Source organism: Cryptotermes secundus, unplaced genomic scaffold (genome assembly GCF_002891405.2).
Source record: "Cryptotermes secundus unplaced genomic scaffold, Csec_1.0 scaffold629, whole genome shotgun sequence".
NCBI classification, from domain to species: Eukaryota; Metazoa; Arthropoda; class Insecta; order Blattodea; family Kalotermitidae; genus Cryptotermes; species Cryptotermes secundus.
The window spans coordinates 550,725-567,053 of NW_019744122.1; the positions used below are offsets into that span (position 1 = coordinate 550,725).

At 38.9% G+C, this 16,329-nt stretch overlaps 1 protein-coding gene across 2 annotated transcripts in view; it reads left to right on the forward strand.

The window, feature by feature from the left end:
- The window catches only part of LOC111874513 (probable E3 ubiquitin-protein ligase HECTD2), a 60,988-nt gene that overhangs the window by 39,698 nt on the left and 4,961 nt on the right, over positions 1-16,329 (forward strand). For both annotated transcript variants that reach the window (XM_023870076.2, XM_023870077.2), the window contains exons 9-15: positions 4,832-4,980; positions 6,044-6,231; positions 7,839-7,979; positions 8,193-8,576; positions 10,497-10,571; positions 11,480-11,674; positions 13,181-13,296. In XM_023870076.2, the coding sequence (XP_023725844.1) occupies positions 4,832-4,980; positions 6,044-6,231; positions 7,839-7,979; positions 8,193-8,576; positions 10,497-10,571; positions 11,480-11,674; positions 13,181-13,296 (1,248 nt within the window). The remainder of the gene's footprint in view (positions 1-4,831; positions 4,981-6,043; positions 6,232-7,838; positions 7,980-8,192; positions 8,577-10,496; positions 10,572-11,479; positions 11,675-13,180; positions 13,297-16,329) is intronic.

Sequence of the window (16,329 nt, forward strand, 5' to 3'; positions counted from 1 at the left end):
GCGTCCCGACGCGTCGTACCCATCCCCTTCACATCGGATAGTGACTTCAGATGCACAGCGAATTCAGAACGGTTACTGCACGTATTGTTGATAAGATGCGGAAGTAGTGTAATACTGATTGCATTCGAAAACTGTGACATGAGGACATTACGAATATTGCGCGTGTAAAAATTAAAGTCGTCCCTGTGCTTAAATAATTGAGCACTACGCTATGAAGACGTCTGGGCGAGTAGACATGTACACCCACTTGTTCTTGACCTCGGCACTAGTTGGGGGTGAGTGGTCAGCTTCACGCCCTGGGGAAAGAGCCCCGTTACTTATTGGGTAGGAGGCTGGTGAAAAGAAAAGTCTTGACCCTATCGGGACATGGGGGAGCCGGGATAGCTTGATCGGTATAGCGACTGGCTATGGGATGGACGACCGAGGGGTCGGAGTTGTAGTCCCGGTAGGGTTAAAAATTTTCTCTGCTCCAAATCGCCCAGACCGCTCTGGGGTCCGCCCAACCTTCAGTCCAATGGGTACCGTGGTCCCTTTCCTCGCGGTTAAAGCGGCAGGGACATGAAGCTCACCAATCACTTCCAACTAGTGTCGAGGTCAAGAAAACGTTTGTCTATACATCCACTACGTCATACGCCTTCATGGCGTACTGTTTAATTAGTTAAGCACAGGGATAACTTTACTTTTTTCCGGGACTCGAATTCCGACACCTCGGTCGTCCAGCTCGTAGCCAGTCGTTATACCGGCTGCGCTATCATGGATATTACACGTGTGCTTAATAGTAATTTCCGTGCCAAGTATTTATGAAGTGCTATGGGATTTTCATGCGCAAATGCGTCATGTATATAATTAGAACAAATTGGAGGCTTCCGGCCCGTTAATTTGGAACGGGTGTCAAAGCAGTAATGTATGCCTACTTGCAGCAGTACAGCACAAAATCCCAGTGTATCGAACAAGTGAGAGCACTTACTGATTGGTCTGCTGCCATGTGTCCTGCTCAGAAGCGTTGCTGACCACTCATGGAAATTAAAATATGTGTATTCATTGCACTGGTATATGTTTGTAGTGATCACTGGATTGAAGTTGCTATTTCTAAGGGACCTAACAGAGTAGGTGTCTCCCGCCTCACCTGAGGATAGATACAGGTCCACTTTCCGCAAAGATGTATTTTCTAAATTTTAAAATACCTGACGATGGACAAAGTTCGAAACCCCAGTACTCCTGAGTGCTACACGCCGTCGTCAGAACCCTTCAGAATCTATCTTTCAGTCTTTGTGCCTGTTTAACCTCCCCCATCAACTCATTGACTGAACCAATTTTTCTGAAACTTGGTATGTATATCATGCACCTGAACCCATCTCAACTGCATAATTCATAAACTCTTCCAACAGTCAGTGTGTCCGTATGTGTATCCACTCGTAGTTGCCAGGCAACGGCTCGATAAAAACCTTCCCGCAGCAAAGAATATATGCAACAACAGAAGAATTGTTGAAGGCGTCGTTTTATATACGGTCCTTGTCGTATCAAGGGAGAGTCTGTGGTTCTGTCTGTGTCCATCTAGTGTTGCTATGCAACGGTTCGCTAAACACGTTCCAGCGGGAACGAAGATGTGCTGGAGGCGTTGTTTTCTATGCGGTCCGTGTCGTATCAAAGAAAGGTAGGCGATTAGTTCTTCCCAGAGCTCTTTGTATAATGTATGATGCTTTGGAAGCAGAGGGAACATTCGAGCGCCAAATGAAGTACAGTCTGAGTTACGGCATGTAAAACGAGTGACGCACTAACCGACTTTCATCAGGTCGATAAATGCTGTGTTGCACGTCATAGTATTGACGAGTTGTCGCCCAGGACGTCATGGCAACGTCATTAACACAAACAAAAATCATGTCTAAAAATATAAAAAAATAGGTTTGGTTACAGAAAAAAAAACTGGTCTAAGTAGACTCGACAGCACGGCATAGTTTTGCTTAGGAAAAACTGATATTACTGTCCTCTTAAAACACTCAACTCGGACGGCCTGGTTCGGTTTCCAAAGGCTGTACCTCAATGATCAGTAGCTTCACTCTTGCCCCCTTTTGCCTCCGAGTCACCGTCCGCAGTTTTGGAATCGCAAATTGTTTTAGGGATCTAATTACAACTTCTATTAATCCCTCGCATTGTAATAGTCAGAAACGAGCTATTCATTCACCTTAATTTGGAATACAGTGAAACCTCACTAATTCGAAATTCCCTATAATTTGGATAAACAGTGTCTTACTGCTCTGAAACGGAGCAGAAGGGCACAATCATCTCGTAACCCAGGGTTAAAGTTTATATCGGCCATGGCGTCATGTCAGATACCGTGAGTTCACTAACACTGAAAGAGTTACACGAAAGTCGTTTTGCTGTGAATCTGTTCTAAATAACAGCAGCAGGAACCATGTTACTCTGTACGTCGGTTGGATTTGAAACGTCAAAAATATGCTCCTTTAATAACTGAAAAGAGAAAATTGATGAGCTTGTAATGAACAGTAAGAACAAGAACATTACAGACCTGTATAGAGCAATAAATGACTTTAAGAGGGGTTACCGGCCTAGCAGTAACTTAGTGAAGGATGAGAATGGTGATCTGCTTGCAGATTCCCACAACATTTTGAATAGGTGGAGGAACTACTTCTCTCAGTTATTGAATGTACATAGGGTCAGTGATGTTAGGCAGATAGAAATGCACACAGCTAAGCCTTTAGTACCTGATCCCAGCCCTTTTGAGGTTGAAATTGCTATTGCAAAATTTAAAAGGTATAAATCGCCAGGTGGTGATCAAATTCCAGCGGAACTTGTTCAAGCAGGAGGCTAAATATTACATTCTAAGATCCATAAGCTAATTACTTCTATTTGGCATATGGAAAAATTGTCTGATCAGTGGAAGGAATCTATTATTTTACCAATTCACAAGAAGGGTGATAAAACTGACTGTAGTAATTATCGGGGGATATCACTGCTATCAACTTCATATGAAATTTTGTCCAATACTCTTCTCTCAAGGTTAAGTCCATATATAGATGAAATTACTGGGGATCATCAGTGTGGGTTTCGATGTAACAGATCAACTACAGATCAGAACTGTTACAGTCATCAGATATTGGAGAAAAAATGGGAGTACGATGAGACAGTACATCAGTTATCCATAGATTTCAAGAGAGCCTATGATTCGGTTAGGAGGGAAGTATTGTACAATATTCTGATAGAGTTTGGGGTACCCATGAAACTAGTTAGCTTGATTAAAATGTGTTTAAACGAAACTTATAGTAAAGTCCATATATTATAAACATTTGTCTGATAAATTTCCTATCCAGAATGGTCTAAGACAAGAAGATGCTTTATCGCCGCTCCTTTTCAACTTTGTTTTAGAATATGCAATTAGAAAGGTTCAGGGAAACCAGGTGGGACCAAAACTAAACGGGACACATCAGCTGTTGGTCTACGCCGATGATTTGAATATGCTGGGTGATAATGTAGATACCATAAAGAAAAACACACAAACTTTAATTGACACTAGTAAGGAGGTTGGTCTAGAAGTAAACACAGAGAAAACTAAGTATATGTTGCTGTCTTGTCAACAAATTGCAGGGCAAAATCATGACATAAAGATAGCTAACAGATGTTTTGAGAATGTGACACAGTTCAGGTATTTGGGAATGACTATAACAAACGGAGATTCAATTCGGGGTAATGCTTGCTACCATTCAGTCAAGAACCTTTTGTCTTCTCATCTGTTGTGCAAAAACATAAAAAACAGAATATACAAAACTATAATTTTGCCTGCAGTTCTGTATGGGTGTGAACTTGGTCTGTGACATTAAGGGAGGAACATAGACTAAGGGTGTTTGAGATCAGGGTGTTGAGAATATTTGGACTGAAGAAGAATGAAGTGACAGAAGGTTGGAGAAAACTGCATAATGAGGAGCTTCATAACTTGTACTCTTCTCCAAGTATAATTAGAATGATCAAGTGAAGGAGGATGAGGTGGGCAGGGCATGTAGCACGAAGGGGAGATACGAGGAATGCGTATAGGATATTGGTAGGATAGCCAGAAGGAAGGAGACCACTGGGAAGACCAAGGCGTAGGTAGGTGAACCATATTAAAATTGATCTTAGAGAGATAGGATGGGATGGTATTGATTGGCTTGATCTGGTTCATGATATGGATCAGTGGAGGGCTCTTGTGAACATGGTAATGAACCTTCGGGTTCCTTAAAATGCTGGGAAGTTCTTGAGTAGCTGCAGATTTGGCTTCTCCTCAAGAAGGGCTCAGCTCCCTAAGTAAGTAAGTAAGTAAGTAACTGAAGGCTTGTGACCAGTAGGGTGGGCAAGAAATTAAGTTAACAATGTGTAACATAACCCTCTCTCAAGAAGAAAAATAGCACGAAGATATGAGTATTTTAATAAGTTGTATTCGAATATTCAAAATAATTCAATACAGTAATTAATCTCTCAATTTGCATTATGTTACAAATGAACCAGACTATAGGGCAGTTATTTCCCTATATGAAGGAAGAGTGGAGATTGTGTTACTTCAGTTTACAACACACACAGTTTCAAAACGCATTGTTGCATCCCTCACTGGTCACGTTCTTCTTTCATTGCCAGCTTCTTAGTTTAACGACTCTTTCCTATTGGTGAATTTTCTCAACGTGAAAATTCGACACATTCTTTGCACCAGCATTGTCTTGTTTTTAATCGAAGCCTGTTTGCTGTTTGCTTCTCCTGCCTGTGACAATGTTCATGAGCTCTCCTAGAGACCACCGAAATACTGAGCAGTCTTGGTCAGCTAACATAAATTTGTTTTGCATCGCAGACTGGAAGTGGAGAAGCTGCGTATGATTGTTCGTCATGTGATACAGTTCATCACAATAAGACAGTTCCCTCCGGCGGACAAGTCGCTGCCTCCGCTAAGCAAGAGCCGCTGGTGGATACCAACTGGAACCAAAACTTTGGCTCTTATCAGTGAGTGTAACTGCAACTTCTCCGAGAAATTTGCACTGATATTATGTTGAACAATGTACATTTTTTGACGTATTGTGAGTTGGCTTTACTTTCGTCTTCAGGTTGTTGCGTGTCTTTTCACTGAGAAGCTTCACATTGCCTTTTATTATAAGACTATTAGCGAAGTTTGACATCAAAACAGGGGCAATATGAATAAATATTCTGTCAGTATAACGAAAACTAGTCACCTGAATATTCAAACACACCCAAGCTCCGAAACAATACAGACCTGAAGAAGTGTTACTTGTATATCCTGTTACCATAACATGGCATGTCCTCAGCTTATGATTGGAGAGGACGGCCTGTGAATACAGAAATAGCTCAGATACATTGAATAAGTCGTGGAAATCAGCTTGGGGGAGTAGTTGGAGGGGGGGTGGAGGCACTCAGTTATGGAAGAATGCTTTGGCGCCACCTAAGTAACATGAAAGAACTTGGAGGATTCCAGTATGGATGTAATGCTAATAATAAGATTGGTCTCAAACAGACGTACTGTAATAATGTCGGCTGAATTTGTGTGGTTCAGGATAGAGTCAAGAGACAGGCCGTGGTGAACACGGTAATGAACCTTCGGGTTCCTTAAGAGACATGGTATGTTTCTTCTCTTTGTGAGAACTATTATTTTGTTGGCCTCTCAAAGTAATCTCTAGCTACAGTTCCCAGTGGTGGACTATTTTGGAAGATCTTTGATTTTGATGATGTTTTGAGCATGAGATGTATCTATTAATCTGTGCCTTCTGGAAGTAGCCTAACACAACCTTCCACCCTTGTGATATTTGAGCTTCATGTAAAATAGGATTTATTTTGGACCAATGAAGGCCAAAATGACATTCACTTGATAGTATTTAGCGTAGATAGTCAGTATCAAATTCGACTGAAATTCAATTTTTGCAGATGACATTTGAACATCAACGTCCTAATACACAGAAGTAATTTCTCCTTAATACATTCATTTTGTATACTTCATGCAACGAAAAAATAAGAAGCAAATATACGCACTGACTGAAGTTTTCTCTCTATTTAGATGCCGCAAACAATTCCAGCACTCCGCCGTTACTCGATTACACAGAGTTCTACAATTCTGCCCTGGACCACATGGATCTCATGCAGGACTACTTCAACTGGCAGAGTCCTCAGCGGCCTGGCCAGTTTTCCTACTGTCAGTATCCCTTCATCCTGAGCATAGTGGCCAAGAGAATCATACTCACGAAGGTAATCCACGCATTCAGTGCCTAATGCATTAAACTGCAAAGGTCCACTGGTCCATATCATGAGCCAGATCAATCCAATCAATACCATCCCTCTAAGATCAATTTCAATACTGTTCACTCACCTACACGTTGGTCTTCCCAGTGGTCTCTTTCCTTCTGGCTTTCCCACAAATATCCTATGCGCATTCCTCATATCCCCCCTTCATGCTACATGCCCTGCCTGCCTCATCCCCTTTGACTTGATCATTCTAATTATACTTGGAGTACAAGTTATGAAGCTCCTCATTCTGCAGTTTTCTCCAACCTCCTTTCACTTCATCCCTCTTCGGTCCAAATATTCTCCTCAACACCCTGTTCTGAAACACCCTCAGTCTATGTTCCTCCCTTAATGTCAGAGACCAAGTTTCAGACCCATACAGAACCACAGGCAAAATTATAGTTTTGTATATTCTAATTTTTATGTCTTTGGACAGCAGATTTGTTACAATATTCCTATGCAAAAACAGAAGCAGATGTTGTTTTTAAACTGACAACTGGGAACAAAAGTTTTCATAAATCGTAAGATAATGGGATTAAAGCAATAAACTTTGGTATATATAAAACAATGCACTTGTACCTCTTCAGGTGGAAAACACACAACTGGGTCAATCATATTCAAACAGCCAGGACATGTATCCCAAGAAGCTGAACAAAGTGAAAGATGAAGAATTAAAACATGTTAACATCTCAGACAAATTTGCAACTTCAGAACATATGGATGATAGTTTAGACATCAGGATGGCCTGAGAAAGTATTAGAGCATCAAAATTTCAACCAAGAGTTTAGGTTATTATGCGTTAAAACAGCATAAATCTGAGTTTGATGGAAAATTTTCAAAATTAAAGATCAAAGAAAGAAATTTAAATTATGTTGCCTGCAGAATCTAAGCCAGAAGAATGGAAACAATCTGAACAACAACAAAGTGTAACTGGCCATATCTAACACGACACATAACAGTTTTTAAAAAATGGCTTAAATATTAGCTCAATAGGCTAGAATTATACACGATGTCAGCATGCCCCATGAACTTTGCTGCTTACAAATAGCTTCAAGTAGGTGAACTGCCTTACTGAAGTCACCTGAAACACCAGCTATCTTGGCCAGAGTTTGCATAAATTTCCTCAGTTCTCACGATGACAAAGACCAAATAGCAACAAACCATTAACGATTAACGTTCCCTTTGCCTCCACCACATAAATTGTATATATGGACTGTGTCATTAAATGACAAACATAAAAGTTCCCTTTGCCATTCTTCACAACACTGTTTTCAATCTTTCAGTGCTGCACGAGTTTAGCTGTTGAGTCATCAAAAATTAACATCACAAAAACAAACCATGATATTTATTGCATGAATAAATTAGCTCAAATGGTAATGAGGGTCTCTTGTGTCCAAAATATACTAGGTTTAAGCCTCACCTGGGACACCAGCTGTAGTGACATGGAGTTCCTGTGTTTTTACTTAGTTCCCCTGCTCGTCATAGAATTAAAACAAGCGATGACTTCTTTATCCTCTATTCTATTTGAAGATGATATAGTATTATTAAGTAAAATATGATCTCTGTTGCAGGATTCAGAACAACAAATGATTCTCACGGCACGGCGTTCACTGGTAGCCAAAGTGGCCCGCCACCAAGCCCCACAGATCGACATTTTCTTCCTCAACATTCACGTCAGGCGCTCTCACCTTGTCTCAGACTCACTCAATGAAGTGAGTGAACAGTGTTATGATTTGTGCCCCATAATCTTCTCAGTTCTAAACTGCGTTTGCTTCTAGTCAGACATGGGTCACATAATTCCGTAACTTCATTCCACAGAATAATAATTATTTAGTAACTAAGCACCATGAAGATTTTATCACCCACTCAATTGATCTACATCATAAGAGCCAGAGCATATAATGTGCAGCCATAATTCCTTTCAGATTGCGAGTAAGCAGAAAGATCTCAAGAAGAAGTTGAAAGTATCCTTTGTAGGGGAACCAGGGTTGGACATGGGGGGGCTGACCAAAGAGTGGTTCCTTCTTCTTATCCGGCAGATCTTCCATCCAGACTATGGTATGTTTGTCTACCATCCCCACTCTCGCTGCTATTGGTTCAGTACTGACCAGGAGGGGAATCTGCGTGAGTACAACCTCATCGGAGTGCTCATGGGGCTGGCTGTCTACAATTCTATTATCCTGGACCTGCACTTCCCCTCTATTTGCTACCGGAAGCTTCTGTCCCCTCCTGTGGTGCCTGATGTGGACACAGCCGATGTTGGATCTGTCAATACGCCTACTGTGGACGACTTAGCTGAGATCATGCCAGTAAGTTGTGAATGTCTCATATTGTTTGTATTGTGGTCTAGCATATAAGATGCTGGACTCATATAATAAAGATATGTGTCTCAAGACTGACAAGACTTGCTGTGGATTTTTAGGCATCCTTCCCTAACCATGACTTCTTCAAAGTCTGAAATCTGTGCCTGTTAGGTATGTTACCCCCAATGTGTATCACAGTTCCCTTAAGTTGTGGGTCACCTCTGACAGCAACAATACTCATGACATCTCTTATTATTAGGAACAAATGAAGTCCCACACTATAAGTTCTTCTGTCCCATATGCAGGTTCTTTCAGTCTTTCCATACAAACAGAAGCCAGAAATCTTAAAAGACCATAACTATAGACAACTTCCACAATGATATTCCTGGGGCATGCATGCAGCATATGAATCTGGCCTCCTCTTATAGTGATTATACTTCACACAATGCCAACCAGACACACACTAGAAATTATCAAACAAGTGTTATCAAAATTTTAAGTTGAGAGAACACTATAAAATTATTTAATTATTATGTACCTATTATGTACCATATTATGTACCCATATTATGTACCTAATGTAATTACAGGAAAATGTGACTAACACATGGTTATTTATATTTAAAAAACTGATAAGTACAAATAGAAATAAAAATTTTTACCAAATTATTAACCTCAATGCAGAGGGAGGCCTGTAAGTGGCCTAGCAAAAGACTGATGGAAAAGATTCCAATAGAAACAACTGGAGAGAAATTCCACATCAGCCATTCATAAAATACAGAAAATAACACTATTTTCCACATCAGTACATTCAAACGGTAAGCAGTTACAAGTAGATACTATAGGATTCTGACGATGGTGCATAACACACTGATATATTGGGTTTTTGGACTTTATCCATCGTCCTGGTTTTTAAGATAAGGCTAGCTCTTTCTAACGGACCCAACAGAATAGGTGTTTTCCTTCACCTGAGGATGGAAACAGATCCAGTTTCCGAAACGTCGTGTTTTTATTTGTTATCTTAAAAACCAGGACGATGGATAAGGTCCAAAAACCCAATATATCAGTGGGTAAGCAGTTACCTTTGTGCACATACAAATTCTGCATTCCACAAGTGTGTCAGTATTGACATCAAAATGAAACATTAACTAAAAATCAGCATCAATTTCACCAGTTTTAAACTGTCTGTACTCACAAGTTCACAAAATAAAACTCGAAGATTTATTCGATTAATTGCTAGGCATTTAATTTGTGATGGAAATCTCTCAGGTTAACTAGATTTTTCTTCATATTTCAAAGTTTTTCTGCTAAATTACAGACCGCTATCATACACCACAGAAACATAAATCTTTATTTGAAAACCCTGGGGGCACACAGTAGAGTAGTTGGTTGAGGCACTATGCTACAAGCTGGAAGGTCATGGGTTCGATTCCCAATGAGGTCACTGGATTTTTTTCAATTTACCTAATCCTTCCGGCTGTAATACGGGCCTGGGGTTGAGTCATCCTCTAATGGAAATGAGCACCAGGAATCTTCCTGGAGGGTAAAGGGTGGCCAGAGCATAAGACTGACAACCTTACCGCCATTCATGAGCCAATTGTCCAAAAGATGTGGAAGCCTTGACGCCTCACAACACTATAGGACTTCATGGCCTGTTACAGATAGAGCTATACCTTTTTATTAGAAACCACCAGCATGAGAACCACAATTTTTCTGAGGTCTTCTATTAAGTTTCACAACACGCAGGAATTATTTTACTTTTCTGGTGATAAGAGTAGTTTCTACTCAGAATTCTTACAGGCAGAGACAGCTGAGAAACATTGTAGATTAGAAATGTACCTACATCTAGCAATGAAGAAGACAACAAATTATGAGGATAAAAATTCAATATTTCAGAATAGTGGTACAAAAAATGTTCCTCTTCCAGGATGTTTCCAGAGGGCTAACAGAATTGCTAGCATATGAGGGTAATGTAGAAGAAGATATGTGTATGAACTTTCAGGTCAGTATTTATATATATTTGAATTAAACAAATGTACATTAGTCAATCTTTCAAGGTTTAACATTGATACTTTCTTAACATTCAAACAATTTCAAAAGACAAGGACTCCAGAAAAATACAGAATTGCAACAAGCAAAATAAAAGTAAACTGTTTCAAAAAATTTTCACATTATCAAGAATATGACACCAGCATTTTCATATTACTTTTCCAAAACAGTTCTTTAATTAACAGAGAGAAAAAACATTTACTATTATGTATTTGAGACAAGGTCACTATACAACAGTAACATGAAGGTTGTCATTGTAGTACTGTTGTAGACTTCTATTTAGGATGTACAGTGTGTCCAGATGAAAGGTATCCAAAATAAAATCATTATATCTCAGAAAGAATTTATTACACATATTAATAGGTTACACCATTACAAAGGGAAACTATCAAAGTTTTTTCTACATATATAACTTTCTCAATAAATTTCAACGTGCGCTCCCTTGGTGGCACGACAAATATCCAGACGATTCAGCATGTTTGATGTTACCATAGACACAGCGTCCCTTATGTGGGCGTTTGTGGTGTTGAAGGTCATTGATCTTAACCTGGTAGACAATGTTCTTCACATAACCCCACAAGAAAAAATCCACTGGGGTTAAATCTGGCGACCTAGTGGGCCAAGCGATTGGTCCACCTGCTACTGCTCTCTGCATTCTAAGCCATTCACCTGCTCTGAGGATGGAGGCGATACGTTACTCCGAAACGTCGGCCAAAACGAAGAATACACGGTGCCTAAACCCAGAAGACGACTTTCTTAACAATAATCTTGTTTGAAATATGTGACTATGCAAAGAAACTACTCTGCCAATGTACTGGAGTCAACAAATAAAACATGCTTAATATGTTCATGTATTATCAGGTGTCACTGGAGGAATACGGTGATGTAAAGACATATAAACTGAGAGACAATGGAGAAAATATTCCTGTGACCAATGACAACCGGAATGAATATGTTGAACTCTACTTGGACTGGATACTGAATGCTGCTATATACGAACAGTTTCGAGCCTTTTATCTTGGCTTCCACAGTGTCTGTGCATCAAATGCTCTTATTGTAAGTATAAAGAAGTATTGCTGACACAAAAAAATCACTGTCATGACCCACAAAGCACATCAGCTCAAAACCTGGTAATTTCATTTGCAATTTGTAATGAGTAGAATTGTGGGAGGTTTACTGTCATCTTCCCTTCCATCTCATCATTCACTGTAGCAATCCACCTTTCATATACACTAATCTCCATTAATAATATCAAATGGCTGTAGTACAGTATTGTTAAACAAAATATCAGTTAATAATGCCCGTAAGTAAGTTATTTCCTACAAAACATTGACAAGATTAACCTTTTTTTATGCTATTTATGGTAATGTTTACCATATTTAAGAGGTAAATTCTGTACATTAATGATCAAAGTTATCCAGAGCTCTTTGTAGTATATTATGAAGTCAAATGCAATGAGAGGACAAAAAATCATAACATAACTTATACATCAAACACAAGTATAACAGTCATTTCTAGTTGCTGTACCATTCATATATTTTATATCTTACGTGTGTAAATTTAAAAATACTGTCATGATCTGAGGGGTTGTTGCGTGGCTTATAAGATCGCTTTCAGACTGGATGATTGGATTTATTGCACCTTACATATTTACAGAGTTTGGGGCTACAGGCAATACAGCGCTACTGCTATTTTACACACTTTCCAGTTCACCGTTGCGCACGCATTAAGATTCTGTCTTCACTAGCCGTATCCTGGCAATGGATTTACAAGAGTCTCACTGTAACTTCAAATTACATGTGAAGTCTTCTTGTCATGGCCTAATTCCTTTCTTGCTATTTCTTCTCAACCATCTTCATCTGCCATCTCAAGAACTAGACCCAATTCTCAAATCTGCTTCTTGACTACTTCACTTCATGACAACTGTTCACTACTACTTTGTGTCCTCTGACTGCCCTTTTATAACTCCTCGGCAAACACTGTCTTCTATTGTTAGGGATTGGTATTTACTGGGCCATTAACTAGCAATGAATGTCCTTCTATTGTCACATGTGCTTGTGTTGTGGGAATGTATTTACTGACCCATTGCCTAGCAATGGGTATACACGTCACAATATATATGAATTATTGTGACGAGAAGCAAATAGGCATAACTATATTTTTCTGCCAGAAATAAACTAAAGAAAAAAGTCACAAAATAGGTATTTCTGAATATCAATAGGAAGCCCTCACTTCATATCTGGATGCATCAGATTTAAAATATCCTTATCAGTATTCCTGAGGAAGTAGTTTGGTGGACTGCAGTACACTAATGTTGGTGACAGAAAGCTTACAGTGAAAAAGTGTAATATGCCGATACAGGTACCAGCAGGTTAACTATGATTTCCTGTTAATTAAGACACAATCAACAATGGCAGTGATTTATGTTTGAAGTCAATTCTAAAAAAAAAAAAATAAAATTTATGCTTAAATCTGACATTATAAAGGAAAATCTGGTTTGCCCTGCACTTCACTGTACAGACCTGTTACCTGGTACTACAGTACTGTCTTTCTGTGAATCAGATGCTGAGACCAGAAGAAGTAGAGATGCTAGTCTGTGGCTCACCCACACTAGATCTCAATGAGCTCAGGAAAGTCACAGAATATGATGGTTACAAGGCTGATGATCCCATCATCATGTAAGTATGTTACATCACAATCACAATAATATTGTAGCGTGTTTGGTTGTCTGTCACGCTATAAATAAGTTCACGCCGTCCTTTGGTATAGCGAATTTATTCCTTTCGCTCACTTACACACACTTTACAAACATTTGCACGTGCAGTGTTACAATCACTGCTTACAATATTCCGGCCGACACTGGACTCTCTTCTTAGACAGCTCGACGAAGACTTTCTTCTCTGGAGGCTCGGTCACGACTGACTTCTTAGCTGGCTCTTCCGAGACTGACTGTTTCTCGCTGAAGCTGGGCTATTTATAACCTCGCCGCTACTAGGCAAATGGACCCTCTGTTATAACCATGGAGACGTTGCTTTGTTTGTTCAGCATTTCCTACGCAATGACCCATTGTTATTGCGTTGTCTCTGTGGGAACGCTACGCTTGTTTGTCGTAACCGTGGAGATTCGATGTTCTCGATACAACGGCTCACTGTTGGAATTACAGTATTGCTATTGTTACTTCTTATGCAACGGTCTGTTCTAGCGTTTCCATAGAAGTGACTTCTGGATTCCAGACACGTTACAATATGTTGGTGATTCCACACCCTTTAGCAATCCTGCATCTCTTCATTATGCACCAAGCTTTCTAAAATGACTTCTATGATGTCAACAGAAACAAGTAATTTGTTCATGGGACTATTAAAAGGTTACTTTTACTTAAGCACCAAAACTAAAAACTGGGATTATTTGATAATTCAACTTTTAGAAAGTGTCAAAATTCCAATGAAGTGGCCCTACATATTGTCATGGGAGCTGAGCAAGGGGTGGGAGGGGGGTCCTGTCCTCTGACCTGTGCATCACTCTTTGCATCTTCTGTGAGAATGTGGAAACCACTCAACTGACACATAGGGCCAAGGTCACTAGGACTAACTAGAGCCTTCTTGCTCGGTGATCATGCTTATGAAGTAGGAGCATAGCACACGCAAGAAATTATTTCAGTTGCAGTGCAGCACAGTTAGACAAATGAGGCAGTTAGTCAGCTAGTGGGTCTGTAAGTATTCAGCTAGTCGGTGGGTGAGTGAGCAATCGGTCAGCTCTCAGTTCGTTGACACCAGAGAAGTCAAGCAAAGAGGTGAGTAAAGTGAGTGTGCAATGATATTGTGGTAAAGCAATGAGTGGAAAATTAACTGACCTTAGGAGCATAAGTGGTTATGGATGGTGAGAGAACAAATTCTCCAAAGATCAAGAAATTCACTATATAGTGTCGGTCCCTTGTGCACCACAGATATCATCAGTGGTCACAGGCTGGGGTGGTTCAGCGACCATCCCTTTTATCTCCCCTCACCCAGTCAGGTAAAATATGCAAATAAGCGAAAAGTACTTTAGAGGTTATATCATAAGAAATCTTTCATGCAGGTGAAAAAACTTTAACAGGCTGTCCTGATTTTCATAACCCTATATATCCATATTTAAACATGTAACCATACTCAAGACACATTACCTTGTAATGAAATGTAAATGAAATGATACAAACTCCGTCCCAAGTGCAAACAATATATATTATGTGTCTTTGATCTTGTTCTCTTCCACACTACATGTTTCGGCCTCTATCGGCCATCATCAGGTGTATACTCTTAACGTTGCTGCTACACTGAACCCAGTCTAAAATTTAACATTTAAANTATGTATATTACAGATAACACCTGTACAGTGTGGAAACAAGACCTAGCCGCTCCAGCACTTTAGACATAGGGCGAGTAACCCTAACAATTTTAAATTTTAAATTTAAAATTTAGAGAAATTTTAAAGGATTTTAAAATCATAACTAAAGATTTTATAGTGCTACTACAGGAAAATCAAATTTGACGTGTGCAATATAATCTACATACCAGACACATATCAACGAGGTAGATGTTGATAATACGAAGAAAATAACAATGTGTTTTTAAATGTTAAATTTTAGACTGGGTTCAGTGTAGCAGCAACGTTAAGAGTATACACCTGATGATGGCCGATAGAGGCCGAAACATGTAGTGTGGAAGAGAACAAGATCAAAGACAGATAATATATATTGTTTGCACTTGGGACGGAGTTTGTATCATTTATCATGTAGAGTGCAACAGGATGCTTAAGTATAATATTGTAAATGAAAGATATCGAACTTAATAGTGTTTTCAAAATGGGAACTAGTTGAATATGGAGTTCCACAAGGCTCTATAATGGGGCCTTTACTGTTCCTTATTTACATAAATGATTTCCCATTATCCGTTAAGAAAATAGGTAATCCACTATTATCTGCTGACAATACAAGTATTATCATATCAAACACGAATCCTGAAGAATTTAAAAGTAATATCAAATTAGTTCTGAACGAAACAATTATGTGGTTTAATAGTAACTTTCTAACATTAAATTGTGATAAATCACACCTTATACAATTCTTTCTAAAAATGCACAGGGAAATAGAATTGCAAATAATATCTAATAATTCAATTATTACAAATATCAATTGTACTAAATTCTTGGGAATAAATGTGGATAGTACCTTATCTTGGAAGAACCATATTATGAATTTATCATTAAGGTTAAATAAGGCTTCTTATGCAATAAAGCCATTTATGTCACTAGAATCAATGAGGATGATCTATTATTCCTATGTACATTCTTTACTGTCATATGGTATTATCTTTTGGGGTAATGTCCCTCATAATGAGAGTATCTTCAAAATTCAAAAAAGAATAATAAGAGCTATATCTGGTTCAGGAAGACTGGATTCATGCCACGGATTGTTTAAAAAATTACAAATATTGCCACTTCAGTCTCAGTACATTTTCTCCTTACTTCTTTTTGTCGTTAAGAACAGAAATTATTTTATAGCTAATACTGATATTCATGATATCAACACATATTATAATCACAATTTATAATCACAAATCTATCAATAGTTCAAAAAGGAGTGCTTTTCTCGGGTAGCAAGATTTATAACCACTTACCCTCAATCATTAAATTGCTATCCAAAGATATTAAAGAATTCAAATTTTTATTAAAAAGCT